Source organism: Heloderma suspectum, chromosome 4, assembly GCF_057233095.1.
Source record: "Heloderma suspectum isolate Gila_16-S chromosome 4, 16-S_ref, whole genome shotgun sequence".
Classification (NCBI taxonomy): domain Eukaryota; kingdom Metazoa; phylum Chordata; class Lepidosauria; order Squamata; family Helodermatidae; genus Heloderma; species Heloderma suspectum.
The window spans coordinates 263,021,339-263,048,340 of record NC_139461.1 but is presented as its reverse complement, the minus strand read 5'-3'; the positions used below and the strand labels follow the sequence as shown (position 1 = coordinate 263,048,340).

Genomic DNA, 27,002 nt, shown 5'->3' with positions numbered 1-27,002 from the left:
TACCGCTTCGGCGGGAAAGGTGACAGCGCTCCGTGCACCTCGATGTTCAGTCATGCCGGCCACATGACCACGGAAGCGTCTTCGGACAGTGCTGGCTCTTCGGCTTAGAAACAGGGATAAGCACCGCACGCTAGAGTTGGACACGGCTGGCTGGGGACACCTTTACCTTTTAAAAAAAAAATATTTACGTAGGCTATTACGGCGAAAAAAAGGGGAACGCAAATAGCGTAGTGGGCTAGCCGCCGCCATTTGTGTATGCTGTTTGGGGGGGGTTTGGCTTGCCGTGATAGGCTACGTAAATACTTACATAGCCTATCATGGCAGCTTCGCAGGATGCAAATGGCAGCCGCTACAGCGGCTGTCATTTGCGTCCGCAGCAGCCCGTCCGTGGCCAGAACTACGGCTGCAGATGGCCCTGGCTGGCGGCTCTGCAGAGCCACAGCGGAGCGGAGCCGGCCCAGGTAGGATTCCCGGGGGAGGGACAGAGCAGTTCCCTCCACCGCAAATCCAAGCTGTGAAAAGGTAAGTGACTTTCGTACATCCCTAGCCATACCACTTCGCATTCAGCATGGACAAAATCATATAATTGAGAAATCCATCATACGTATGTTTTTTTCCCAGAAGCAACTTATTTCGAATAATTTGGCAACTGGCATCATCTCCCTTGGGAAACTATGCCTGCTTAAATGGGAGAATAAATGAATTTATTCCCAGCCTCACACCATCCCTAACCCTGGGGTTTATCAGTAGGCTAAAGGGGAACATTTTTTGGCTGAAACCTGCTGTTTAATCCCTGCCAACATTTACTTCCCATAATGCAGATGTGCTTCCCCTCCCAAATGAAAAGAGGCAGCTGTTTTCCAATACACGGCAGCTCTATATAAATGTGGCAGGAGGGAAGTTAGAAGAATCTCTTAACGCACTACAGTGCAAATGGGAATTTCAGAGATGCCAAATGCAAGTGCCCAAGTTGGGATTCAGCCATGTCACATGAGCAAATTCACCTTCTCATGCAAAAATTCTTCAACAGCCACAAGAACTCAGAGCAATATCTTATCCAAAAGGCGGTGCTGACAACAGGTGAGTGTTTTGGCAGTGCCATGATCCAGACCAAAGTCCTCTACACATCAGTGCATGAACCAACCACATTTTACTCACAGTACAGTATCAGCTTGTGCCAGGTTTGGGGGTCAGGGGAGAGCACTGGCACAAGTAATGCAGCTGTTGTTCCTTCCTACGAAACACCATAGGCCAGGAATTGTGTATATGAAGGAGGCCATCATTAATAAACACAAAACGGCAAAAGCTGCTCCAAGTAACATGTTGAATGTTAATTAGGTTTTTAAAATAAATATAAACAAACAATGTAATTTAGCAAATATATTGTAATAGAAGGGATGGTGATAGTTACAATGATACACTGTAACATCATTTTTCCTGGTGTTTTCTGGCTGAACATCAGGAAAAACTTCCCAAGTGTTAGAGCATTACGACAATGGAACCCAATACCTAGGGAGGTGGTGGGCTCTCCCACACTGGACGCGTTCAAGAGGAGGCTGGACAGCCATCTGTCAGGGATGCTCCGACTTGGATTCCTGCACTGAGCAGGTGGTTGGACTCGATGGCCTTGTAGGCCCCTTCCAACCCTTCTATTCTATGATTCTAAGGGAAAATGCCACCATTTGCAACTGCTCTCCAATGTTTAAATATCAGACAACTGTGCAGTGATATTACCAGAGAGAGAGAGAGAGAGACCTGGTTCGCTCAGTCACTGCAGCCCACCATGGCTTACTGGCATGGTGGGTTGCACCTGTGAGCGCCAGATTGGCAATCCAAGCCCCTGCCGCCGTGGCTTCTCGTTACGTGTGAACCTGACAAGGGCGAGTTGTTGGGGTGGTTGACAAGCCACCCAGAACCCATGGGCTGTTTTAGGGTTGTGGGTGGCTTGTCAACCACCCCAACAACTCACCCTTGCCAGGTTGATACGTAACAAAAGCCTATATGCCGCACCTCAAATATTCAAAATGGTGGTGGTGGCAGCAATGAGAAGCTCCATAGGGAAATTTGCCCATTGTGGCTTCTCGTCACATGCAAACCAGGCCAGAGCAAGGGTGGGAGAATAAAATTCTGCACTAACAAGCAGACAAAGCCTTCTGTAGTACAGCTCATCCGGTGCTTGGGAAAATTCATATACGCGCATTTCATCACTTGAAGGTTCTGAGCCAAACATGTTAATTGTCTCCACCAAAGGAGAGCATTGTGTTTGAGTTGATGATGGGTAGGGATGTGAAGGCCCAGAAAAAAACATGAAAAAACACTTTCCACCAGTGTTCCCCCAGGATTTTTTTTCTTTTCCAATTTTTTCAACAACAAAAAAAAGAGGAAAATTGGGGGGAACACTGAAAAACTTGCTATGAAACATTAACTTTTGGAATGAATGAAATGCTTTTGAAGACAAGGTTTTGCTCACTTTAATTGTGTAGTACAACCATTTTTATGTAAGGCAATTTACAGCATTACAGAATGATACACTATTGAAGACTTCGATGTTTTCAGTGTTGTTATAAAGTTTAACTTGATACCCAAATATGCTGCTAGTCCTTAATATTATGGTTGTATGAGATTATTTCTGTCTAAATACTAAAATTTATTTTGCTTACTACTAAATTTGTGATTTCTATTTTCAACTTTTATTTATTCTTACATCCCAGATGGAAAAAAGTGAAGACATGTCTGCACGGGTAGCAAAAGGTGCAGCAGTTTGCAGGTCTCACTTTCTCTGGTATTGGATATGTTCACAATTTTGCTTGTACAAAATGTATGCATTAAAACTATTGAGGATGGGATCTGATACTTGGGAGAAAGCTCCACTAAACATCGTGGGTCTTACTTCTGAGTAAAGACGAACAGAATTCTGTTATGTAAGCTGCCTTGGGAGAGGTTTTAGTCTTAATGGGCAGCCTAAAATATTTAAATGAATAAATAAAATGGCACAGGTAATTAGATAAATATGCTGCATAGCGAAATTTAATACATTATGCATTTTATGTTGTTAAAGTAAGTCTAGGTTTCATAAGAAAGTAAATATATGTATTTCCATTTCCATATGCCTTTCCATGCTGGGGAAAAATTCTACGCAAGTCAGTCTGCTGTTAAGGGCACACAGGAGAAGAACCAGTGATAAAGATGGAAACTCTATTGCACCCCTCCTCCCCTGTGGGGTGATATCTGGCAAGCAGCTTCCCACATGAAGCTGAGGGCATCTCTAGATGTTATGAGGGACATGTGGCTAGCATTGACCCATTTCTCCCTTCCCTACTGGTCCCCAGTGAAAGAATCACATGCAGTGATATTATGGCCAGTGATGCCTTGCCCTCTGCAAGTGGCAGCAAACAAACTGGAGCAGGAGCAAGGATATGCTGACCACAATATCATCACATATGCATTTCTTTTATCAGACGTCACCAGGGTAGCACAAAGTGGCAGTTGCCACATGTTCCCCATAATGGTTAGTTGGGTCCAGAGGCAGTAGAGTGGACACAAAGGGAGGATCTCACACCCAAGGAAAGTCTTAACTTTCTCTGATTCTTCTCCCTGGCCCTGAAAACATTAAGCATCTATCCCCCTCTGCATCTCCCCCCCCTCCAAAAGATCCAGGAGGCGTTCAAGAACTGGCAAATGCAGCAGCTGCCATTCCTGAGAGTCACTGCTCAGCTCCAGTATTTAGATTGATTTGGACATGGCAATTAAGTTAATGGTAGATCGCAGCCTGGTGCTGCTCCTAGGGGAGCTGTCTCCTGACACTGGGCTGCTCACATCGCCCGTCTGTCTGCATGTAACCAAAGGCACGTCACTGATACTATGTCTGCCCTCTCTGCTGCATACTGGGAAATCCACATTTCCCTCTCAGTTCGTGAGCAAGCCACCTGCTCCCGGTCTTGATTAATGGCAATTATACGTTAAGAGATTATGGGCAGCCACTGGCAGAATAACAGGTTTTTAATATCTCCAGGGCCTTGTAGATGAGGAATGCAAAATGCCTTAACAAATGGTTATTCAATACATCTTCTGTTGGTCCTGAAATAATTAGGAAAATAGGAAAACCAAGGCATGGAATAATCTGAGTGGTTTGGCCATGGCTCTGCAGTGGGAGTCATTTTTCCTGTTGCAGAGATACTGGCTCTCACCTTTGCTCAGGACTCAACTGTTGATCCCATCCACTGACTCTAGGAGCCACATGAATATACCTTGGGGCCACACCCAGTGCTAGAGTTGGGCTGGTGATGCACCCAATGAGATTCCAGTGAACCACTGGTGGGTCGTGACACACAATTTCAGGAGTACTATTGCAAACGATTGATTTACCATTGTAAGAACTAAACAAGAGTGTGACAGGATCTTCCAATAACTCACAAACTATATAGTAGGACCGGGGCTGCGGGGGGCGATGTGAATTCAACAACTTTTGTGCAGAATCCTAATGCAGCTCTGAAAAAGCCATAAGTGAAACGTTCAAAGACAAGACATGGTGGTTCTCTAGCATTTGGGCCAGCTTGTGGAAACCAGTGCCCCCAGGTATTGCTGCTCCTAGAGCATTCCTTCCTTTCTCCCAAGTCAAGACAGTGGCTGCATTTGGGGTTATTTGTTCTAGGCCAAGAAAGGCTCTCCTGGTGCATGACATCTGTGGACATGTTCAACCCGCCACACAATGCCATTTTGCAACATATCCCACTAGACATCAAATGATCGCCATCCAGAGCTAAACAGAAGAGGTGCCTTTTCAGCCTGGGCTGTAAAGTCAATGGTTCTTCAGAAATGCTCAGTTCGATTGTCTTATATAGTGTAAAGGCTCACCTCCTACTTAGACTAGACCAACTGAAATGAATGAGACTTGTCACAACTTTTCATTCATTTCAATGGCTCTACTCTATGTAGGACTAACACTGGTTACTACCCACAGCTTTTATCTTCTACCACTTAAGGTCGAGCAAATTTTAGTGGAGAGGTTATAATGCTGCACATACGTGCATGAGACAGTAATCTAATGGTACATATGTACATGGGACCTGGTTTAGTGTTTAATTCCTGTGACGTTCTCATTAGCTATTATTGATGTTTCACTATAGGAAGATGCTGGGGCATAAGCAGATGCACCACATGGAGAAAACAGCTGGAGGAGAGGAAGTTTGAACAAGCCGTAGCAGAGTCCATAGATCTTCAAGTATTTGAGCACTGCATAAGCCTTATGGCTTCACCAAGACCCTGGAAAATAATATTTGCAGTTGCCAGATCCTATCCTCTTTCTAGTTCCACAATCATCAGATTCTCTCAAGAAGCACTAGCATATTGTCTGGCATAACATAACCATGCATAGCCAGTCAACTGACAGTTAGCAATGACAACACCTTGGTTCAATGCTCCAGTCACTCATACTTTGCTGCACCCTTGAAATAAGTTCAACCAGCCACTGATCCCTTTCACTAGCCTTATTCTGCATTGTTCCACTTAAGTTCAGCAGTTACTGTGGTGTAAAACTGCTACTGGAGGAGGACAGGGGGAAGAGAAAATCCTTCCAAGTTCTATAAAGAATAAGCTTACTATAGCTTAGGGAAGAAGTTGTAGCTCAGCAGTAGAGGACCTGCTTTGCATGCAGAAGGTCCCAGGTTCACTCGTCAGCATCTCCAGGCAGGACTGGAAAAACTGCTGCCTGAAACCCTGGAGAGCCGCTGCCAGTCAGTGTCGACAACACCAGGCTTAGACGGACCAACGGTCTGACTCAGTATAAGGCAGTTTCTTATGTTCCAATCTAGCTTGAGAGGTTTCCTGCCACTGGATCACATCACGCTGCTGGTAGAGATGCATCACATGGCCAAAACAGACATCTAGTCTCACTTGCGCCAGCTGCACCCAATGCCCAACAGTCACTTGAGCCTCAGTTAGAGAGCAGTGCCATTTGGCTCTCAAAACTTTTAAAACATTTTGCAGGGTGGGTGGTAATTGAAAGAGCTTCACACCTGTTCATGAGACATGTTCCAAGAGCTGGGCTAAGCCCTTGCGCATCAAAGCCCATTTTTCTCAAGCATTGCATGTGACAAATCCCCTAGCTGGCTCCAGCACGTACCAGAGATGCTTCTATTCCTATGCAGATCCACCCTCTGAATACTAAACCCCAGTGTAACCCAATAACAGCAGACAATGCCCTGCTGGTCCCCATACCAACAGCATGCCCATCATTGCAGGCCTTGGAGTCTGGCCTGGCTCTTTCCAGAGCTAATCCGTGCTTATCAGCAGCAAATGAGAAATGGCAAGCTAAGGATGGAAAGAGGGTGTAAAAATAAGATTGGCAAGGGAGAGTGACAGGCAGAATACTCATGGGAAAAGATACTGTTTCGACAGTTTCATTCTAATTCAGCAAGAGGATATCATCCACCAAAAGCCCAAGAAATGTTGGTGCTTGCGGCAGAAAATTCAAACCTCCCCCTTTGTGGTAAAAATTATAATAAACTCAGTGACAATTTTCTGCCCTTTAATGGTACTCCAAAGACAACCACATTGTCCTATCTAATATTAGTGCTGGCTCTACCAGGAATCAATGGGGGAAGTGGCTCCAAATTAGCATCCATCTGCTCTTTCGACCTCCAGTCCCTCACATGTCATGAGTCTGCTTCCCCAGTAAATAGGTGGTTTGTTTAAAAGCAAGAACTGTAAAATATATGTATTGAGGTGCTTTTTATTTGCATTCAAAACTGAGCTTTGCAGCCCTTGATTTTCAAGCTCTTCAAAGATTTGAAATGCCACTTCTTGCCAACTGAACTTCTTCCCACTTTGTTCATGCTATGCATGTTTGCTACACCAGAAGCATAAGATGTGAACAAAAGAGCTGATTCCTGCAAAATCTGTAACTGGTTGCTGGGGTTCTTTTTCGTGAGCGGTTCCTCTCTAGCTAATCCTTCCATTGCCACTACCTAAATTATAGACTGATGGAGAACAAGCAACAGACTGGCACAGGGATGGAGTTGCAGACTGCTCATTGGAAGGACAGATACTGAGGCTGAAGCTCAAATATTTTGGCCACCTAATGAGAAGAGAAAACTCCCTGGAAAAGACCCTGATGCTGGGCAAGATTGAAGGCAAAAGGAGAAGGGGACGGCAGAGGATGAGATGGCTAGATAGCATCACCGATGCAATGAATATGAACTTGAGCACGCTCCGGGAGAGAGCGCAGGACAGGAAGGCCTGGCGTGCTATGGTCCATGGGGTCACGAAGAGTCGGACACGACTTAACGACTGAACAACAACAACACACTGTACAGACTGGATCTGCATTGGATGGCCATCCATCAACCCCCTTCAAACCTACCATCTGATCACACCATAAAGGCAACTTCTTCAGATAAAGATACATTTTGTACTCTGGTTCCAATATCCAAGTTCAAAATACTGTTTATTTGTATTGCACATTTATATATTGCCCTTCATTCAGATGGTTATAGCATCCGTTATGAAGAACATATTCATGTATACTTTGCCCTTTCGTAAATATTTACGTAAGCTATTACGGCGGGAGAAAAAAGGAACACAAATAGCGTCCACTATGCTATTTGTGTTCCCCCCCCCTTTTTTTTTGCTGTAATAGCTTACATAAATATTTACATAGGCTAAAACAGCAGAAAAAAAGGAACGCAAATGGCAGCTGCCGTAGCTGCTGCCATTTGCGTACGCTGGTGGGTTTTTTTAGCTTGCCATGATAGGCTATGTAAATACTTGCGTAGCCTATCGCGGCCTCCGCAAAGACACAAATGGTGTCCCTGCGTTAGCCGTGATAGGCTACGTAATTATTTACGTAGCCTATCACAGCTATGATGAGGAAGCGAACGGCGGCTGCAGTGCGGCCGCCATTCGCAAGTCAGTGCAGACAGCAGCAGGTAAGTGCGCCGTTTCATGCGCCTTTTGTGGGGTGGGGGGGCGGGGGCTTCGTTCTGCTACAGATTTCAGGGGGCCGAATGCACTGGCATTCGGCCTCACCGAGATCCGTGGCGGAATTCTCTGACATCCCTGCTTCTGTGCACCTTTAAGGTATTTTAGAGAAGATAAGAACCACTGCCCCCTGCTGGAGACAAAATGCACAGCTTTCTTTTAGACACTTCCTTCTTCCACGCAGCAGCAGGCAGATGGCAAAATCAGCACAGCAAATTTCAGACTTTAAACCAGGAATTTTCAACCTTTGTCCTCCTAAACTTTGTCCTTTCTCCTAAGTTAGGGTCCCTCAAAGACAAGTCAAACTAGTTCACTGGCAAAACATCCCTGTATCCCAGGCCAGATATTGGGCAAATTAAAAAGAGAGAGAGAGAGAGCAGGTCAATTTACACACTCAAAACTTGTTTTCATATTCATGAGTTGGGGACCCCAGGAAAGCAAAGGAGGAAAGGAGATTGCACAGGGATTGTTCCATGCCCCCGCCCCCACACCACTGAAGGGTGGTTCACATCACACTTAGGGCGCAATCCTATGCATGTTTAGACAGAGAAAAGGCCTACAACTCCCAGCATTCCCCATCCAGCAATACTTCAGCCCAGTATGAGAAGGTCAGAATATCTCTGTTAGGACAACCCTGGATTCAAAGACTGCAGAGTACAACTCGTGTGCTACTACTGCCACCACCAGAACAATTTCGCATCCTCCATGCGTTCTGGGGTTACAGAGTAGTTTATTGTCTTTATACAGATCATAAAGTATGTTTCTTATTTCAGGATCCCTGTTGCCCCATCAACTCTACACTGTACAGTAAAGTACTGAGTACCAGACAAAATCAGTCAGATTCTACCGACTTCGCTCATATTGCACGTTACGTACAAGAAGTAATTGCCAATGGGAGGAAACCCAAGAAGCACTAAACATATCACATGCTAAATGCCACTTGAGATGTCTGAAGTGTCATGATTTCATCCTAGCAGCAATCAACACAATCGCAAGCAGGGCAGGCTGTACCATTAGATTGGGGGGGGGGGAATCAGAGGTTTGGGGGTTGAGCCTCTTTCAGCCCAAAGGCCAAGTTCCATTCTGAAGAAACACTTGGGGGCCGAATGCAAAACAAACAAGGCCAAAGGCATGGTAAAAAAATACCAGCATATTTTAGTTAAAAGCTGTTACTGCCATTCGAAGTCTTAGGAGAGGCATTTCAACCTTTAGAATGAGGAAAAAACTGCACAAAAGCTGGGAAACCATGAAAGAATCAGTGGTTGGGGGAAGGGGTTTGGCCTCCTTGGAAACCCCAGACAGCTGGACTGGAGGGCCAAATTTGGCCTCCAGGTCTGCACCTATGGATTAAAGGGCAGTAAATTATCAATCCAACTGTGGTGATGGAGGAAAATTCTGAGAGTGCCTTGGACTGCAAGAAGATCAAACCAGTCCATACTCCAGGACATAAAGCCAGACTGCTCACTTGAGGGAAGGATATTAAAGGCAAAACTGAAGTACTTTGGCCTTTGCCCACTTCCCTAGGAGTAAGCTTTGGACACAACGGAGCTTGCTTCCGAGTGAACAGGTCATAGCATTGCATGACTTCTTCGATGGTGGTGCGTATATCTAAGCTTCACAGCGCAATCGTATATACGTACCTAGTCAAAAGTAAGCCCCCTTGATTTCAGTGGGGCTTACTTCTGACTAGTTTGCCCCCATTGACTTCAATGGGGCTCGCTCCCAGGCAAGTGCTTCTAGGGCTGCAGCCTCCGTTACTTTTGGAAGCCTTACTCGACCAGGTGCCCTCCGGATATATTGGACTACAACTCCCAGCATCTCCCAGGAACAGGCCCCGCCCAACTCCGAGGTATGCACCGCGTCCCTACCCTGCGCCGTGCACGACAATGCACCGCCTCTCTCCAGCCCCGCGGAGCTTAGACACAATAGCCGCCGCTCTCCGCAAGGACCCCGCTTGCAGCGTCTCCAGCTGGTGCTTCTGCGTCAGTGCGCTGCCTCCTAGCTTAACGATGCAGTCCACTGCCGCCATCGCGCCGGCCCAGCAAGCCGACGCGCGCTTCCCGGCACTTCAGCCCGCCCCTCCCTCGGTGACATCGCTTCCGGCCCAGGTTATTAACACTTTCCGACACCATCAAGTCGACTTGACGTTATTAAAAGGCATCTCTGGCGAGCGTGGGTAGCGGGTGCAGCCCGCCTAACGACAGAGCGCTCCTGTGCATGTTTGCTCGGAAGTAAAGCTCACTGTAGTCAAGAGTTTATTCCCAGGGGGGGAATGTCCTACGATTCCCAGCATGCTTTTGTAGGACTTTTCTCGGGCTAGGCATGCATAGGATTGCGCCCTTGGCGTGTCGTTCGTTGCCTTTAACGCAGCACTTTTAATATGGGCAGGGTCCGACTGGAGTTGCGTACGGTTAGAGAGGGACCATTAAACTAGAAGCAGGTTGCCCAGCCGAAGTACTGGTACTGGTTGCCCAGTAGCAGCAGCGCGGCTGATAAGAGAAACTTCCTGGGACGAACCGCTTGTGGGACAAGAAGAATCCTACACCTTTTAAAATCAGCCCCGGCAGAAAGATCAATCGTTTTTTCAACAGCGAGTTGCACAGCCCGTGTTTTCCTACCTCCTGCATCCTTTTTTAATGAGATGGTGTTTTGAGTGGTGCAACGATTCCTTTACATCTTTCAAAACAAAACAGAATTTGGTTCGTGTTATCCGGGAAATCACTCTGCATATATGCTCAAAGCTCCTGGCTCAGGTTCATTTTCAAAACAAAAGCTGGTTTCAGTGATCTAATCCCCAACTGAAACAAACTCTATCTGCAAGGAGTGGCTAATCCCATTCGCGCATATTAATACTTTACGACGACTTTTTTTCCCCTTCGTCTCCGCTGGTCTCCTCTTCCGTCAGGATCTAGATTGTAAATTGCATATGGGCGGAGAACTGAGGTGTGTGCGCGCGCGCAAGTCTGCAATCCCGTGCACACTCACGTGGGAGTAAATCCCATTGAATTCAGTGAGACTCCTCTGAATATAGACATGCATAGGATTACGATGTAAATTATTCTGTATAGCTCTATGTATGTGATGCTGGCTACAAAGGAAATATATTCTGCACATGCTCAATGGTACTCTAGCCAGCGTGTCACTGTTTAATATAAAAGGTTGGTAGTGCTGGTGTGTGTGTTCAGTGTCCTTACACAGACACCCCGAACCAAGCAATCAAGTGTACCTCTCCGCTGTTGTGAACCGGATGTCCTTGATACGTAAAGATTGCATTTCACTTTATTTGCAAACTAGTCTGAGCAAGCCCATGGAGATGACATGACTTCCCAAGACTGTAAGGATAAATTCGCAGATTCAAAACAGGAAATCAGTGCTGGTTCTGCGCCTGGCGCTTCTTCGTGCCCCGATAAATTATAATTATCGTCTGCCCTGCATTAAATGTTTAGCCGTCGAATCTTTCATTCCCAAAATCAAGCCCTTTTTAACTTTGGTATTTTTTTTCCCCTGTTAAACCAAGGTTCAGAAAATATTGATGATCCCTCGCTGCGGCGCTTGGACGAAGACTATTGGCTGGTTGCAAGCAGCGTCTGTTTTGATGATGTCAGCAGGGAATACCGACGACGATTAGCGTGGATTCTACTGTTTCTACGAGCCGGTGCAGCTGGGGTGGGTATTTTATTATATACTGAATAATCCTAGTCCCTGATTTGAGGACTAGCAACGGGGGATGCGGGGGAGTTCGTAGTTTAGTCTGCGCCGTCTCGTGCTGGCTGGCGTGTAGCTTCGAAGAGCCCAGTTCCTGCAATCTGGCCAGTTTTCTCGTTTGTGATGAATGAATGTGCGAAAACGGATTCAGACAGAGTTTAAATTGCCAGACAGAATATGATCTGCAAGTAAACCCATAGAAATTGCTACCTTTTCATTGTATTCCTTCAGGAGGCCTACAGAAATGCATCATTACTTAGTGGTACGTTTTCTTTTGTTTGGCCTGGGCATCAGAGGTATACTCCCTCCATAAGTGGAGGTTCTATTTAGCTGTCATAGATAATAGCCTTTGACGAATCAGTTCCCCATGAATTAATTTAAGCCTTTTTTCAAAGCTGTCTGAGCCAGTGGCCATAATCACATATTGTAGCAGTGAATTCTGTGTGGGAATTAAATCTTGGGGCTATTGATCTGTAACGCCATGCCATGATTTGGTGTCACATAACTGAGCTTTGGATTTACCCTCTCCCTTCTCCTCTCTTATTCTCTGGTTAACGAGTGGCAGCTTGGTTGGTTGCAAACCAGAATGTGCCATTGCATCCCAACCAGCAATCTGTGTTTTACGCTTGCCCTGCAAACCAGGGCTGTGGAAATACAGGACTTATCCAAACCATGGTTTGGCATTATATGTGGATCAACCCCATTATGTGAATGGCTTTCTTTTGTCTGCTCTGAAACTTCTTTCAGTCCACTTGCCTAGGTGACCCTTTTCTGCTTTAATGAATAGCATAAGAAATCCTCACTTTCTACCTCAGCCTTCCCCAACCTGGTGCTCTCCAGATGTGTTGGACTACAATTCCCCCAATCCTCAACCAGCTTGGTCAATGGCCATGCTGGAGAGCATCAGGTGGGGGAAAGCCGTTCTACCACATTCATCATTTCATATATCTCTAATGTATTCCTTTAAATGTAACCCCCGTCAACAAATGGACCCCAAATGCTTATTTCTCTCCTTAAAAGGAGTGTGCTCCAACCTCTCTGTTGTTTTAGTTGCCTATTTTGTACCTTGTGCAGCTCTGCAATATTTTGACCAGAATGAGCTGACCAGAACTGTATTCTAAATGTGGATGCACCATAGATTTATAGAGATGTAGCCTTCGAAATACGAGTATCCAGGGCTTGTAATGCTTGCCTTAAATACAAGATGAACATTGCAAGACCGAGTTCTTCTCTAGCTGGCATTTTACTCCACTCCCACTCCAGCCCAGCCAGTCCCCAACCTCCCACCAATTCTCCTGCCATGTTTGAAGACCTGGCCTGGACTCATTATTTTAGGTTTACAGCATCAGCCTTTCCCATGTTGGCCGGCAGAATGCCATTAATTCAGCTGGCAAAGCAGTGGTCCTCAAGGCAGTCAGAAACCTGCCCTTCTGCGTGCTTGCCCTGAGTTCCCTGGTTGCTCTGCCACCATTGTCCTATATCCATTTTCAAAAACGTTAAAATTCTGCGGTTCTGCTGTTTAGGCTAGGAAGCTGGGGGCTAGAGTCAGACCTGCCCCCCATATCCCTCTTTCTCACCAAACAGCTGATTGGTGTGACTTTTATCTGCATTTCACCTGTTGGTAATTTTATAAAGCAATCCCTCTCCCTATTCACAGCTAGCATTAGTCCTATTATTAGTCAACATTTTTGATTTGTTTTTGCGCTGCAGCACAGGTGTGCTAATAAAAAAGTCAAAAAGAATCACAAGCTGCTTCCACCACCTCTGTCATCGCATGTCCTGTAACACTATCCTTTGCCCCCATTGTTTTACATGTCCTGCAACAATATCCTTTCCCCTCATTGTTTTACAGCAGCTGGTGTTTGCCGTTTTTCTTCTTTCTGCAAGTGCGCTGAAAAGACAAACCCCAAATTAATGAGCAAACGTTTACACTCCTTTTGCTTGGGATTGCTATGGCTGGGGCAGTAATGTGTTGCCTGTATTTGCCTTTTCCTTGTGGCAGGTGTTGTGTCATTGTAATGAGGGGTAGCACACTGTATGAAGTGTGGTGCAGAGCCCCATTTCAGTTATGGACCGGCATCCAGCTGATTGTGGAAAAGCAGTGCTCAGGGAACCCTCGTGGAAAGGCTCTGGGACTCGCTCTGTGGGAATGGGACTCCCATTCTTGCTCGGGACTTGCTAGTCACACACACACACCTGGCACTGAGCAACTCTGAATTACTTTTATATATAGTTCTAATTTATTATTGCATTTATATTCTACTGGAGTGTCCGATACTGGAGGCGATATATAGCCATCACGACTCGTAGCCATTGATAGCCCTGTCCTCCATGAATGGGTTAATTCCCTTTTAAAGCTGTCTAAGCTAGCAGCGATAACTACATCTTCTGCCAGCAAGTTCCATAGTTTAACTATGCACTGTGTGAATACAGTCAGGATGGGTTCACATCACCAAATCTGATCTCCTACACCCCACCCCACCCCGCCCCGCCCCAGAGTTACTTCATGACATAGCTATGTACTTTCTGGTTTTGTGAACATATTGTTCAAGACATACAGAAGTCAGATGTCTCAAAATGGGCCGGTCTACAAACTAACACTGTCTCATTCACAAGACTGATGATACATTTGGACATAAAGTGGCTGGAAAAGCTCATCTCATGTGGGCCGGAAGGGTGAGAATGTGCTTGAGTCTGGAGGCCAATGCAATTGTTGTAAAGGTTGGAATTTTCTAATAATTAAATGTTTTTTGAAATATTTATTGAAGTATTGATATTATGATTGAAATGAATGGTTACTGATATGTTGCTCTTATGTTTTGATATGCATTGTTACAGTTCTTGGTTTATTTTCTGTGTATTGTGAGCTGCTTTGGGGGGGTTTAGAACACAGGTTAAAAGCAGCACACAAATTAAAAATCTAACTACAGAGACAGAAAAAGACCAAGTTCTCTTTTTAAAGCTTGACCGACAATAGGTTATGTCCAATTAGCTCCTCCCACTGACAATATGGCTTCCATCAATGGAACGGGGAGAGGCCTGATTCCTCCTCCCCCTTTCGCAACTTCAAAATCTGTTCTGGAGGATTGGGAGATGCAACACTGAATTTTGACTCATTTTGTTGAATGCTTGGGGTTGTTGGGCCTAAAAGAAGAAGGTAGACATCTCCATGGTCAACTATATATTATGAATTAAGCGGGAAGGTATATTTTGGTGGTATTGGGAAACAGATAACCATATTTTACCCGTTTTGCAAGTAGTGGTGGCAAACCATGGGTTAATTAATTAACCCATGATTTGCTGGGTCATGTGCCACTGCTGCTTTGAATATGCAACCTTTGATTGCCACAACTGTGGGTTGCTTTGTGTCATGTGCACCTGTACATGATGGGTTGTTTGTGGGTTGAACAACCCAAAGTTAATCTACTATTAGTTCTTAGGTTAACCTTGGGTTATTTAATCCATGAGTAACCCATAGCATCTGGGTTCGCACATCACAAAGCAACCTACGATTGGACGGTTTGGAGATTGCATATTCAGATTGGAAGCAGTTCACACGCAGCACCCAACGTGTGAACAGGCCCATTGTGACATCTAGGACTTATGCATAGAGCTCTACAAAGAGTTTGCTGACTTCCTTTCTTTTCTTTGCTCCAAGGTCCTGTGATGCTCATGCAGCACATCTGAAAAACCATGAAATTCGTGTCAGTCACAGCCATTGTTTGGTGTATCCTAGTACCACTGTCTGAGGCCCGCAAGGTGAGAAAGCAAGAGGGGTCTCAGAGGGAGAAAATGCACTCTATGGGAGAGTTCACATGTAACACTGAATCAGCCTTCACCAACGTGGTGCCTTCCAGATGTTTTGGACTACAACTCCCAGCCTTTCTGATCATTGCCCATGCTGGCTGGGGCTGATGGGAGTTGAAGTCCAAAACATCTGGAAGGCACCAGGCTGGGGAAAGCTACCTGAGTAAAGGTGTAATGAGCCTGAGCAAAGCCTCGGTCTTGTGCATTCTCACCTCCCCCCACCCAGCCAGGAGAAGAGCGTCACTACTTTCATTTTCAAGGAATTCTGGCTTGTGTCATACAACCCCGAGACCGTGGTTTAAAACAAACTCTGGTTAGTTAAACAAGCCAGGTTCAGATACCACATTTGGAAGTTGGCTTGCTTCAAAACTGACAAGAGTTTTTTTTAAGCCACAACATGATAAGTCATGATTCTTTGAAAGTGAAACAAAAACACTAGGGAAGTTCTTCGCCCAGCAGTGGGGAGAGGGGAGTATGTGACTTCAAGGCTTTGCTTGGGCTCATTTCAGCTTGTGAATGTAATCGAAACCAGAGTTTAGTCCTGCATGTGAATAGGGATGTCAGAGAATTTCGCCACGAATCTCGGGGAGGCCGAATGCCAGCTCATTCGGCCCCCTGAAATCCGTGGCGAAACGGTCTGCCCCCCCGGCCTCCCCCATGGCAGGACTTAACTTGGGCGAATCTCCCTGGTGGCAGCGGCGGCTTCGGCAGCGGCGGCGGCCAGTCTTCCGACCGGCTTCCGCCGCCGCCATTTCCAAGTTTTAAAAAAAAACGTGATAGGCTACCTAAAGATTTACGTAGCCTATCACAGCTAGATTTTTAAAAAATACCATGATAGGCTATGTAAACATTTATGTAGCCTATCACGGCTGACTGCAGGAACGCAAACGGCGGCGGCTACGGCCGCCGCCATTTGCAGACCCGGCCGGCCAGGATTCGCAGCAGGAGGGACGGGGCGCCTCCCCCCCGGCCAGAATTTGGGGGGGGACGGGGCGCCTCCCCCCCTGGCCAGAATTTCAGGGGGGAGGGACGGGACGCCTCCCCCCCCCCGGCCAGAATTTCGGGGGGAGGGACAGAGCGCCTCCCCCCCACCGTGAATCAAATTTCGTAAAAGGTAAGTGACTTTCGTACATCCCTACATGTGAATCATCTCAGTGCTAGTAAGAAAGGAAATGGGCATTACATGTAGAAGAAACTGTGTGATGCTTTTAAATCCCATTGACCTACTTTGCATGTGCTTGACTGTCCCATTAAAATGTGGGATATAAACATGCGTAATCTTTTTAGCTGGATTGCCCCCTTGTTTTATTATGGGTTGTGATGGGCATATAGTGCTCTTCTGTCTATTCTAAGGACTCTATCACTTGAAAGCTTACAGTCCTTTGCTACTGCTTTGGATCAATCCAATAAAAGATACCTGTTTTATGACTTCATGGTAGAGTTAACTAGGTTGCTGTTAAAATATGAGTAAGGATGCACTCCTATGGACACTTATTTGGGAGTATGTCCTATTGAGCTCATTGACACTTGCTTCTGAGTAAACATGCATAGCATCAGACACTAAGGGCGCAATCCTATGCATGTTTAGACAGAGAAAATGCTTACAACTCCCAGCATGTCCCAGCCAGCATTGCTCTTTCTAAGCATGAACAGGATTGCGCCCTAAGACACAGATATCAGCTGCTCTGTAGTTCTACTTAACAGCAAACTGAGAGCTTCTTTCTACCAGAATGTTTGAAACATGAATTAAAAATCCCCTACATATGGCTATTAGTTCTTTTAACATATTATTATCTGGATGAAGTGATTAGGCAGGGAGAAAGATTGCTAGGGAATTCTAGTGGGGATCTGCTGCAAGTATCTCACTTCATGATGGGGCAGGACATTTTGCCTAGTGCTCTTTATTCCATTTGTATCCTATTTTTCTTTGGAAGACCTTTGAGGACATCCGTTGCAAGTGTGTCTGCCCGCCATACAGGAATATTAGTGGACAGATTTACAAGAAGAATGTGTCGCAGAAGGACTGGTGAGTCATCCGTCATTGTGGTTTACAATCTCCATATTCGTAGCATTTGACCTTTGCAAGCTGTAAAACAGAGTTCCTTATGTAACTATTCCAGGAACGTCAAAACAGATTTGGACCTCCACCAGTGTGAAAGGCCAGGATTTATAACTGCTCCTTTCCGATTCTGGAGCCGAAATGGATGGATGTTTGTTCTTAAGGGATTTAAAATATAAAATGCCAATGGCACCATGCAACATATCATGACAACACCAAAGAAAATGAACATTTGTCATTTAAATGTTGATCAAGACCATGGGAGTTCTTTGTGCTGAGTTTTAAGTCTTGGGTTGTTGGGAAAATAAACTGAAATTTCATAGTTCCTGGCTGATCAACATAATTGCTTTAAACATACATTTAAGGAACAATCCTATGAAAGTTTAGACAGAAAAAAAGTCCTACAATTCTTGGCATGGCTGGCTGGGGAATGCTGGGAGTTGCAGGACTTTTTTCTGTCTAAACATGCAAAGGATTGTGCCTTTAAACTATGTGTGTATTCAACATTACTGATTAAGGGAATGAAGCTGTAATGATGAGAGTGGCAGTCTGAGGATTAGGACCTCTCATGGTGCTACAATGCCCTGCTTATGTTTTGAAGCCCTCAGTAGGGAAACAATAAAAAAATGGACACTCCTTTCTGTCTGCAGTTATTTTCTGCTCCCTTCCTAATAGTATTTTCACAGTCTTGATATGGAGAAGGTAACATTGGAAGCAGTGAGATTATTTCACCATCCCCTGCCATCTCAGAGAACACACCCTCCATTCCCTACATGAGCCTTCCCCACCCTGGAGCTTTCCAGATGTTTTGGGCTACAACCAGCATTCCTGATCATTGGCTATGCTGGCTGTGCTGATGGGAGTTGAACACCAAAACATCTGGAGGGCAGCAGGTTGGGAAGGCGGCCTTATACCCATGTATTAAGAAGGTCTGCTCAGAATGTCCTTAGTCAGAATGACTGGAGAGGGACTTCTATAGCATAAACATGAGGTTGTGGAAATTTGTCCAAGTGGGTACCACTAGTACTCTTCCCTTGTAACTTACAGGAAGAAATGTATTTTAAAAAATAACTTAAAAATCATTATTCAGGATGTATTTTGATGGAATTAATTATGCTGGGTGATGCTTTTGTTTTACCTTTTATGTAGTTTAGTCGTAAGGAAGATTGACTTTACTAACTGGTGATGTTAGATACGTGAACAGCACAATCCTAAGCGTGGTATCTCAGATGCAAGTTTCAATGAGTTCAATGAGATTTACTCACAAGTAAGGGTCAAACTAGTTGTGACATGGGAGTTCTGCAGTTGGAACTCCCAAAGCATTTTTTTAAAAAAACAAAAAGCAATCATGGGGGGGAGGGGTAATCTGGATCCGGACCACAGGAGGAGAGAGTTAAGTATTTCCACCCCTGCTATTTATTTATTTGCCCCCATTGGTAAAACTTACAAGTATGCTGACTTGGGAAGACACACTCTGATGGAGTTCGAGAACATCTACTTTAGGACTGTGATCTGCCTTCAAGTGTTGTTGTTGCGGCTGCTGTTGTTATTACATTGTATTATAAAATGACATCATCAGTTTGTTAGGACATCATCAATTTATTAGCTATGACATCATCAGTTATTGCATTGTATTATAAAATGACATCATCCATTTATTAGTATGCCTCCTTTAGTATGCCCAGTCATGCTCATAGCAGCTCATGACAACGTCAGAATAGAGCAATGCATAATAAAGTAGGCCAACATTTCAAGATAATTCTCAGTACAAGTAAAAGTCATGTCAGCAAAATTTCAGTTGCCATAACAAATAGTTCAGTAGGCCCAAGCAATTCATGTTAACAAAATTCAGTATTGCACCAAAATTGAACAATCCCCTAATAATTCATACTGAGGCCTAGCAAAAAGAAATATAAAAACAAAATCCCAAATTGCAGCAAAAATAGTATCACTTATCCAAAAATAAACATTGCCCCAGCAGAAACCCTTCATTAGGACTACTGCCCCCCCCCCCGCCAGATGGAACAGAAACAGGGAATAAGATCATCCAGCAGGACTCACAGCCAGATGGTCTCTAGACATGCGACTTCCATTTTAAATGTTCTTTTATGTGTTTTTTCCATTTTATGTGACTTCTGTGCACACAGCTGTATTCAAGAAATGGCCATGTAGCTGGTGCCATCTAGGACTTTGGGAAGGTAACTGCAGGAATTCTCCAAAAGGCTGCCGTGCTGATGAACTTTGGCTGGAAATGATTGAGGATGCAACTGGTCAAGTTATCATAGGTCTGCCAAATCTCACCCAAGTGCAGGCGTTTGCTCTACCAAATTCCTGCAAATGAATTTTCTTGAATCTGCTTCTTTCATTCAAAAATCTCATCTTTCCAGGGTTGTTTCTAACTGCACAAGCAGTTAATTTTGGTGGATGTTTTCTAGCTGAGAGAAAGAACAATCAGGAAACAAAGAAGGGAAAGTGTGAATGAACAGATGAAGAAGAAGAAGAAGAAGAAAAATGGAGGTGCTTTGCAAAGAATGGGGAATAAGGAAAGGCTCTAATATTCTTTTAGTATATGGTTAAGAAGATTGAAAGGAAACAGTATTCATCTGATTTTTTTGTTTGTTTTTCATCTGTTTTTTTTCTCGTCTATTTCTTTTCAAGAAACAGCCTAGCTCCTTGTTAAACTCCACATGCCCAACAGCACAAACACTTAGTTGCCACTGCACAGGTCTTTATTTTCCTGCTGTGTAAAATGGCTCAGTTTGGATGATCATATCTCAGTTTAAACTGAAATATATATGAGTGTTTTGCCTTTACACACAGCCCCTTTCTCTCCACCGCCCCTTTGTTCATGGCATGCAGCAGTTAAACCCATGAATCTCCAATTAACTAGAATTTCCTTTTTCATCTTCAGAATAAACTGGGATCTTAAGCCAACTTCAAACCATGGCTTAAGATCCTAACTTGTTCTGATTTGGATGAAATTGAAACTATGGTTAATTTGAGACTTCTGGGTTTAATTTCTGCATACTGTAAAGAGTGGAGAAGGGATTGTGAGCACAACACAAAAGTCTTGTGCATATCTTGGCTTATTAAGCTGATAATCATCTAAACACAGTCAATATGCAGCATGTATTGCAACATTCAACTGGACAATATGTCCAGTTGAATGTTGCAATAAACTTCTCCAGAACAGATAATTTATACCAGCCTTCCCCACCCTGGTGCGCTCCTGGATTACAACTCCCATAGACAGCATGGGCAATGGCTGGGAATGGTAGGAGTTGCAGTCCAACACACCTGGAGGAGACCACATTGGGGAAGCCTGCATTATACCCTACTCTGCAGCATGAGAGATCTTTGATACCCATTGTTGATGCTTGTTTCTTGCCATTCCAGTAACTGCCTCCATGTGGTGGAGCCTATGCCAGTGCCAGGCCATGATGTCGAGGCATACTGCCTGCTGTGTGAGTGCAGGTATGAAGAGCGAAGCACCACCACCATCAAGGTACATGACAAGCGCATCCTTTATACCAGCCTTCCTTGTGCCCTCTTTTCCCCCACTCTTGCTGTATTCCACTGAGAACTTTGGCTGTTGGCAATTTCCAGGAGAGAGGTGAAAAGGATGGAGGATACACCTATGGGGGAAGTAACACTGCTCCACAAAGAATGCCTGCATCTCTGAAGGTCTAGTTTGGCAGTTCTCACATAGGTCTTTGGTTGTAGCTAATGTGTGGCCATAGAACGCATGTAGGGGTTACAGATGTGGCCACAGCAGAGTCATATCCCGTACATGTCAGTGGAACATGCCTGTGTCTCAGTGGCCTCATCAGAAGTCCCTGGTACCCACAGGCAGCCACTGGGGCTATCTTTGAGAATCATGATGTAGATCAGGTGTAGACAACCTGGTGCCCACCAGATGTTTTGGACTATGAGCCCCAGCCAGCATGGCCAGTGATCAGAGATTATGGGAGTTGTCATCTGAAACCTCTGCAAGGCACCAGGTTGCCTGCCCTTGGCCTGGATTAATCATAGAGGCATCAAGGAAACAATTGAGCTAATGTTTTAGTTAGTTGTCTGGGAGTTGGCTCCTGGATCACTTACTTCTGAGGTGATGGCTATCTTGGGTCAGTTACTTAATGCCTCTCAGTGGAGATACAGCCTCATCTTATCTCTGTGCCACTGACCTGCCAAGGGCCTGAGCCAATTCCCCTTATTTCAGTATAAGTTCTGTGGCCTTGCCATTGGTTGGAAGTGACGGCTTAAGATTTCTCTTTCATCCAGAGTCCTTGATTATCTTTTCCTGTCGTCTTCTTGCAGTTCATCATTATCCTATACCTCTCTGTGATTGGGGCCCTTCTACTCTACATGGTCTTTCTGATGGTGGTGGACCCCCTCATCCGCAAGCCCGATGCCTACACCCAGCGCCTGCACAATGAAGAAGAGAGTGAGGTGAGTGTGATGTTCTCTAATTAGGGTCCCTCTGGACAGTGAACAGGCTGTGGTGAAAAAGTAGATGGGATGGAGAATGAAAATTGCAACCAAGTCTGTTCCTGTAACTAACACTCCTAGGGCCAAACTGTACATTATGCTAATCACATAGCATGTAGCTGTTCGGGATAGTTTTCTTTACTCTTATACAAGTGATCCCACTTTGGATCAGGACCACAGTGTTCTAGTAGGGGAGGGTTAAATATTTCCCCACCCCCTCAACACTCATTTTTTCCCCCTGAAATTCCACCCACACCCCTGCGGGAGGGAGGCTAAAAAAAAAGAAGGAAAAAAAGTATCCATTAGAATCAATTGAAGCGTTTTTCTTTTTTTTAACACCCCTCCCAGAGGGCGGGGGAGGGGGGAGTTGAAATTTCCAGGAAAACTGAGGGTGGGATTGAACCCTCCCCTCCAGGAGCACTGTGGTCCTGATCTGAATTGAGGACACAATTAGCATAACCTGTAGTTTGGCCCTAACGAGTCAGTGGAATAAAGCAGCCTGGGATTTTATCCCAGATTGTGATATAGCTTCCTGCTACCCAAATTCTAGGGTACATGACTGGCATTGGAGTACCTTAAAGTATGTGCATGCATGCACATGTACACCTTGGGGAATATAGTTTCAATCATATTTATTATCCATTCTTCAGGAACTTTATAATATAGGCAGCATCCTATCCAGCCCTTTTGGGAACACTGAATATAAAAGTTATCTGGTCCCTGACAATTGGAGACTCTTTCCACCTCCATTGTGGCTTACAGACATTGATCAGACCTTTTTCAGAGCCAGGATGTGCTTGAGGTCAGAACTGCAGATACATGCAATCTATATGACCCTTACGAATCAGTAAGATTTCATTGACCTGGTTTGCATGTCATGACAATTCCTGGGCTGAGCAGCAGCAAACAACCCAGAATTAACCCAACAACTGCCCATGGTTTGTTGTTGGGTTCACTCTAGGTTGTTTAAACCCTAAGAAATCCAGATTTCTGGTTTTGGTCATCGTGATAACAACCCAGGTTCCTGGGTTGGTGACTGAAAGCAGAAGCGATGAGCACACAGGAGGCAACACATTCATTTCTTCACCTGAGGCCCCAACAACCCATGCTTTAAAAAGCCCATGGATTGTCATTATGTGCAAACTGGGTCATTCATTAATTCAGATTTTATATGCTGCTCTTCCTGCCCAGTTAGGCCTTGATGAGATGCCTAAATTGAGTCCAGTCCCTTTAGAATGGACTTTCCCAAACTGGTGCCCTCCAAACATTGTGGACTACAACTCCCAGGATTCCTGACTATTAGCAATGCTGCCTGGGGCTGATAGGAGCTGAAGTCCAAAACATCTGGAAGGCACAGATTGCAGAAGGCAGGTTCAGAGGGTATTGCAGCAATGTAATTGGTTTGGTAGTTTGAAGAATGCCAGGGAAAGAATGCCACATAGAGATGTCCCCCTAGTCTGAATGATGACACTGTTTCCTTTTAGTATAGCGTGCAGGTGTGTGTGTATCCATTCTGCTTCAGATACCCTTTCATACTTCACTGTGTCCCAATATAGACCATTACTGTTGTGCATCCCAAATGCTTTTTCCCGACCCGGATACTTCAGACCTTTCTCCTTTCGCTATTGCAGGATACCCATTCGTTGGCAGCTATCCGCCCTTCTGCCGGCATCAGGGCAAACACCGTGCTGGAGAGAGTGGAAGGAGCCCAGGAGCGGTGGAAGCGTCAGGTGCAGGAGCAGCGGAAGACTGTCTTTGATCGGCACAAGATGCTGAGCTAGAGCTCACTGAGAGTTTACGACCCAGGAGTGGGCAGCGGCTGCCGGTTAGCTGGGGGGAGGATTTCTGTTAGCCAAGACAAACCCCAAGGCCTGTAGTTGAAATCTGTTGCACCTGCCTTTTCGAGATTGGATTTGCTGGTTTTCTCCCCACCCCCTTTGCCCCACCCCACCCTCAAGAACAAGCTACACTGAAGCAAGCCCCTGGCTGTGTATCCCCAAAGCCTTTTATGCTTCAGGCAGGAATATCCCCTACATCTGCCCCATTGCCTAAAACCATGCTTCATTCACCAAGCAGTGAGTATTGCCGCTTGATTTTTGTGTGATCTGTGGAAGAGGGAAAGACCAACTTTTAGCTGCAGTGTATCTGTTTGACTTTCAAAGTTATAAATAATGGCAAATTTATGCTTAGTCCAGTAACCTGCCAGGCACGGATCTAAGTTACTGGTGAAAAATGTGGCACTAGGGTGTTTTTGTTCGTTTATTTGCTGTTTTATAAACCCATGGCTTGATTTTCAGCTTGAAGTGGGTACATTATTAATGGAACTGGAAGGTCCACTTCCTTGTTTCCCCACCTGGCATCAAGCTAATGTAAGACCCTTCATTATTGCAAAAAGCTCACAGGGAAGTGGTCTGGTCTTACATAGAGAAGATTGGTTTGGGGATCTGGCACTAATTATTGAAAAGTAAAATAAAGGAAATTAATGTAGTAAAGGGAGAGGTTATGTTTGCATCGTGAGCCCTTATAGGTAATTCCTTCAGGGACTCTTTCAGGCAAGTAAAGCTCGGACCAAAGAAACACAGAGAAGCAAATTAGCTGATTCAGAGGTAATTCTAAACTATGGCTTAGCACTTTTGTGAATGAGCCTGGGTAAGATTTAGGCTCCTCCCCTGCTCTCACCTCCAGAGAGACCAAACTGGCCCTAAAAGTTTGCACATGCCTCTTTCACATACACATTGATGGCAGGTTGCTGTGTATTCCCTCTGCAGACAACAATAGTTAATTGCTCATAAGGTTAGATTAGGGGTGGACCAAATGCAGCTCCCTGCTGCCAGCTTCAGGGAAATAATAAGCAAGCTAAGTTTGACCCTTTAGGTCCTCCGTTATGCTACGGATGGCATTTCTAATTTTAAAAACAGACCAATATTCTCTGGCCTGTTAAGTAAAAAATGGCTCATGGACCTCCCATAGTTGCCTACCCCTGGGTAAGATCTAGGCTTAAATCTGGGTTCCAGAGAACCTTGAGCAGGAAGAACAAATACTGTTCACACAGTTGCACCTGCACACGCATAAGCTTTGCACATGTTAACTATCCTGTTTGTATGTAAGGCCTTCAAGATGTTCAGCTGCATACAAAAGAGGCTCTTTAGATTTGTTTGCTTCCCCACTCCCCCCACGTTCTGAAAACTTTTTGCATGAGCATCTTAGGCAAGGAGAATTGTCATGTTGCTTGTGGAAGTCTGTTCACTGTGTTGTACCCGTTGGTAGTCTAACTTAAATCCTATTCATTTCAGTGGGTCTACTCTAAGTAGGACTAACATCGGATACAACTCGATATGCAGAAACTGGTCTCTGGATCCTGGTATAAACTCGCCTGAAAAGAAATAGGATTAAAGCTTTGGATTTTAATTTGACTTCACAGGGGTGCAGTAGTTATTTTGTTTTAGTTTGGCTTGGGAACAGGTTGTCCACATGTATGGGACATTGCAAACATGTTTGTTCTTACGATATCCACAGCAGTTTGTCGAGGCAGCATTATGTCACTGGTGAAGGGGAAGTAGTATTAACCGTAGTGCAACTCTGTAATGTATGTAGTAATGGTTCTCTAATGAAAAAGTCAACAAGAAATTTTTAAGGATGGCCTGTATTCCTTCTGCATGAGAAAGTGTTTATGTACTAAATAATTGGTTTTATTTATTTCCCTTACGGGATCTCTGGCAGATTGGGCCAGTCCTTGTTACTATGCAGCATCTTTTCATTAAACAAAGAAACTGGTGTGTAACTTTTTTTCTGGTGTGCTTTTCTGGTCTGTTTTTCTGGATACTTTTGTGTAGAAGGAGCTATGAGAAATCACACATTTCAGCAAATGGGTGGAAGCACATGGCAAAGGGAAGACAGGAAGGAATATGAATGCATCCTAAAATATAGGCAAGCTTTTAGGCAGGCTGTCACTAAACATTAATCTCTAAATAAGCTGTTACAAACATTTAAGTGGAAGGATGAAGCACGCAAATGCATTCTCTTTATTAAAAACCTTTACAAGCCACTTTTCTATTAAAATATAAAGAGGACTATATGCAAAAGAATAAGACAGCAATCAAACAGTAACAGATGGGCCATAGGATATGGCAGAATTCCCTCCCTGAGGCCATAGACAGAGCTATGACCGTGGGGGTGTTCGTGGGAGATCCAAGTGGGGATTTCTCCCTACCCCTCTCAGTCGGTGTGGAAAGTTCCATAGCAGTTCCTGGTCACCACACCTAAAAAAACATATTGTAGAGGTGAAAAAAGTGCAGAAAAGGGCAACTAAAATGACCCAAGGGGCTGGAGCAACTCCCCTATGAGGGAAGGTTACAACAGCTGGGATTCTTTTGCTTGGAGAAAAGGTGAATAAGGGGAGACATGATAGAGGTGCACATGGTTATGCATGGTATGGCTTCTGTTCCTGTCCCTGCACACAGCAAAGTAGGTAAGCTAGATGGGCTCAAAGCCTGTCTAGTTCTAAATAACAAAATGGAGGAACAGGAGACTGTGAAAGCATCCATTGCTCCTCCCACCCTGACTGGCTTTTGCCAGCAGGCCTTTGGCTGGATGGAGAACTCCAAGACTGGATCCCTCTGTCTACCAAGTGTCAATCTGGTTAAAAAAAAAAAAAAAAAAGGCTAGCTGATTAATTTGGCTGCACCTAGAGGCACAGAATGTCAGCCTTTGCCAATCTGGTGATCTCCAGATGTGGACTACACGGCTGACTGGGGGATGCTGGGAATGGTAGTCCAACACAGCTGGAGGGCACCAAGTTGGGGAAGGCTGGTCTAGATCCTTGAAAACCAAAGGGAACTTTGCTCTTCAGTGGGATGTGCAACTCGCACCCAATTTGTCTACTATTCTGCTTACCTAGGAAACGTCTGGCATTTATAGAGAGAGACTGGCATTTGTGAAGATGTTTTTAAACATCCTTTATTCCAGT

The 27,002-nt window shown here is 44.8% G+C and overlaps 2 protein-coding genes across 2 annotated transcripts in view; one reads left to right on the top strand and one right to left on the bottom strand.

Annotated features, from left to right (window-relative positions):
• LOC146348611 (uncharacterized) overlaps positions 1 to 10,063 on the bottom strand; it is a 50,630-nt gene extending 40,567 nt beyond the window's left edge. Inside the window, exon 1 of the mRNA XM_084853586.1 lies at positions 9,846 to 10,063. Coding sequence (XP_084709712.1) covers positions 9,846 to 10,006 — 161 coding nt within the window. The 5' untranslated portion in view covers positions 10,007 to 10,063. The remainder of the gene's footprint in view (positions 1 to 9,845) is intronic.
• Positions 10,064 to 11,571: 1,508 nt separating this feature from the next.
• On the top strand, positions 11,572 to 25,817 carry TMEM9 (transmembrane protein 9). Its single transcript, XM_084853587.1, has 6 exons — positions 11,572 to 11,643; positions 15,341 to 15,441; positions 17,424 to 17,515; positions 20,945 to 21,053; positions 21,866 to 21,997; positions 23,668 to 25,817. The coding sequence occupies exons 2-6, from the start codon at positions 15,376 to 15,378 to the stop codon at positions 23,815 to 23,817; spliced, it is 549 nt and encodes a 182-aa protein (XP_084709713.1). The 5' UTR covers positions 11,572 to 11,643; positions 15,341 to 15,375; the 3' UTR covers positions 23,818 to 25,817.
• The last annotated feature ends 1,185 nt before the right edge of the window (positions 25,818 to 27,002 follow it).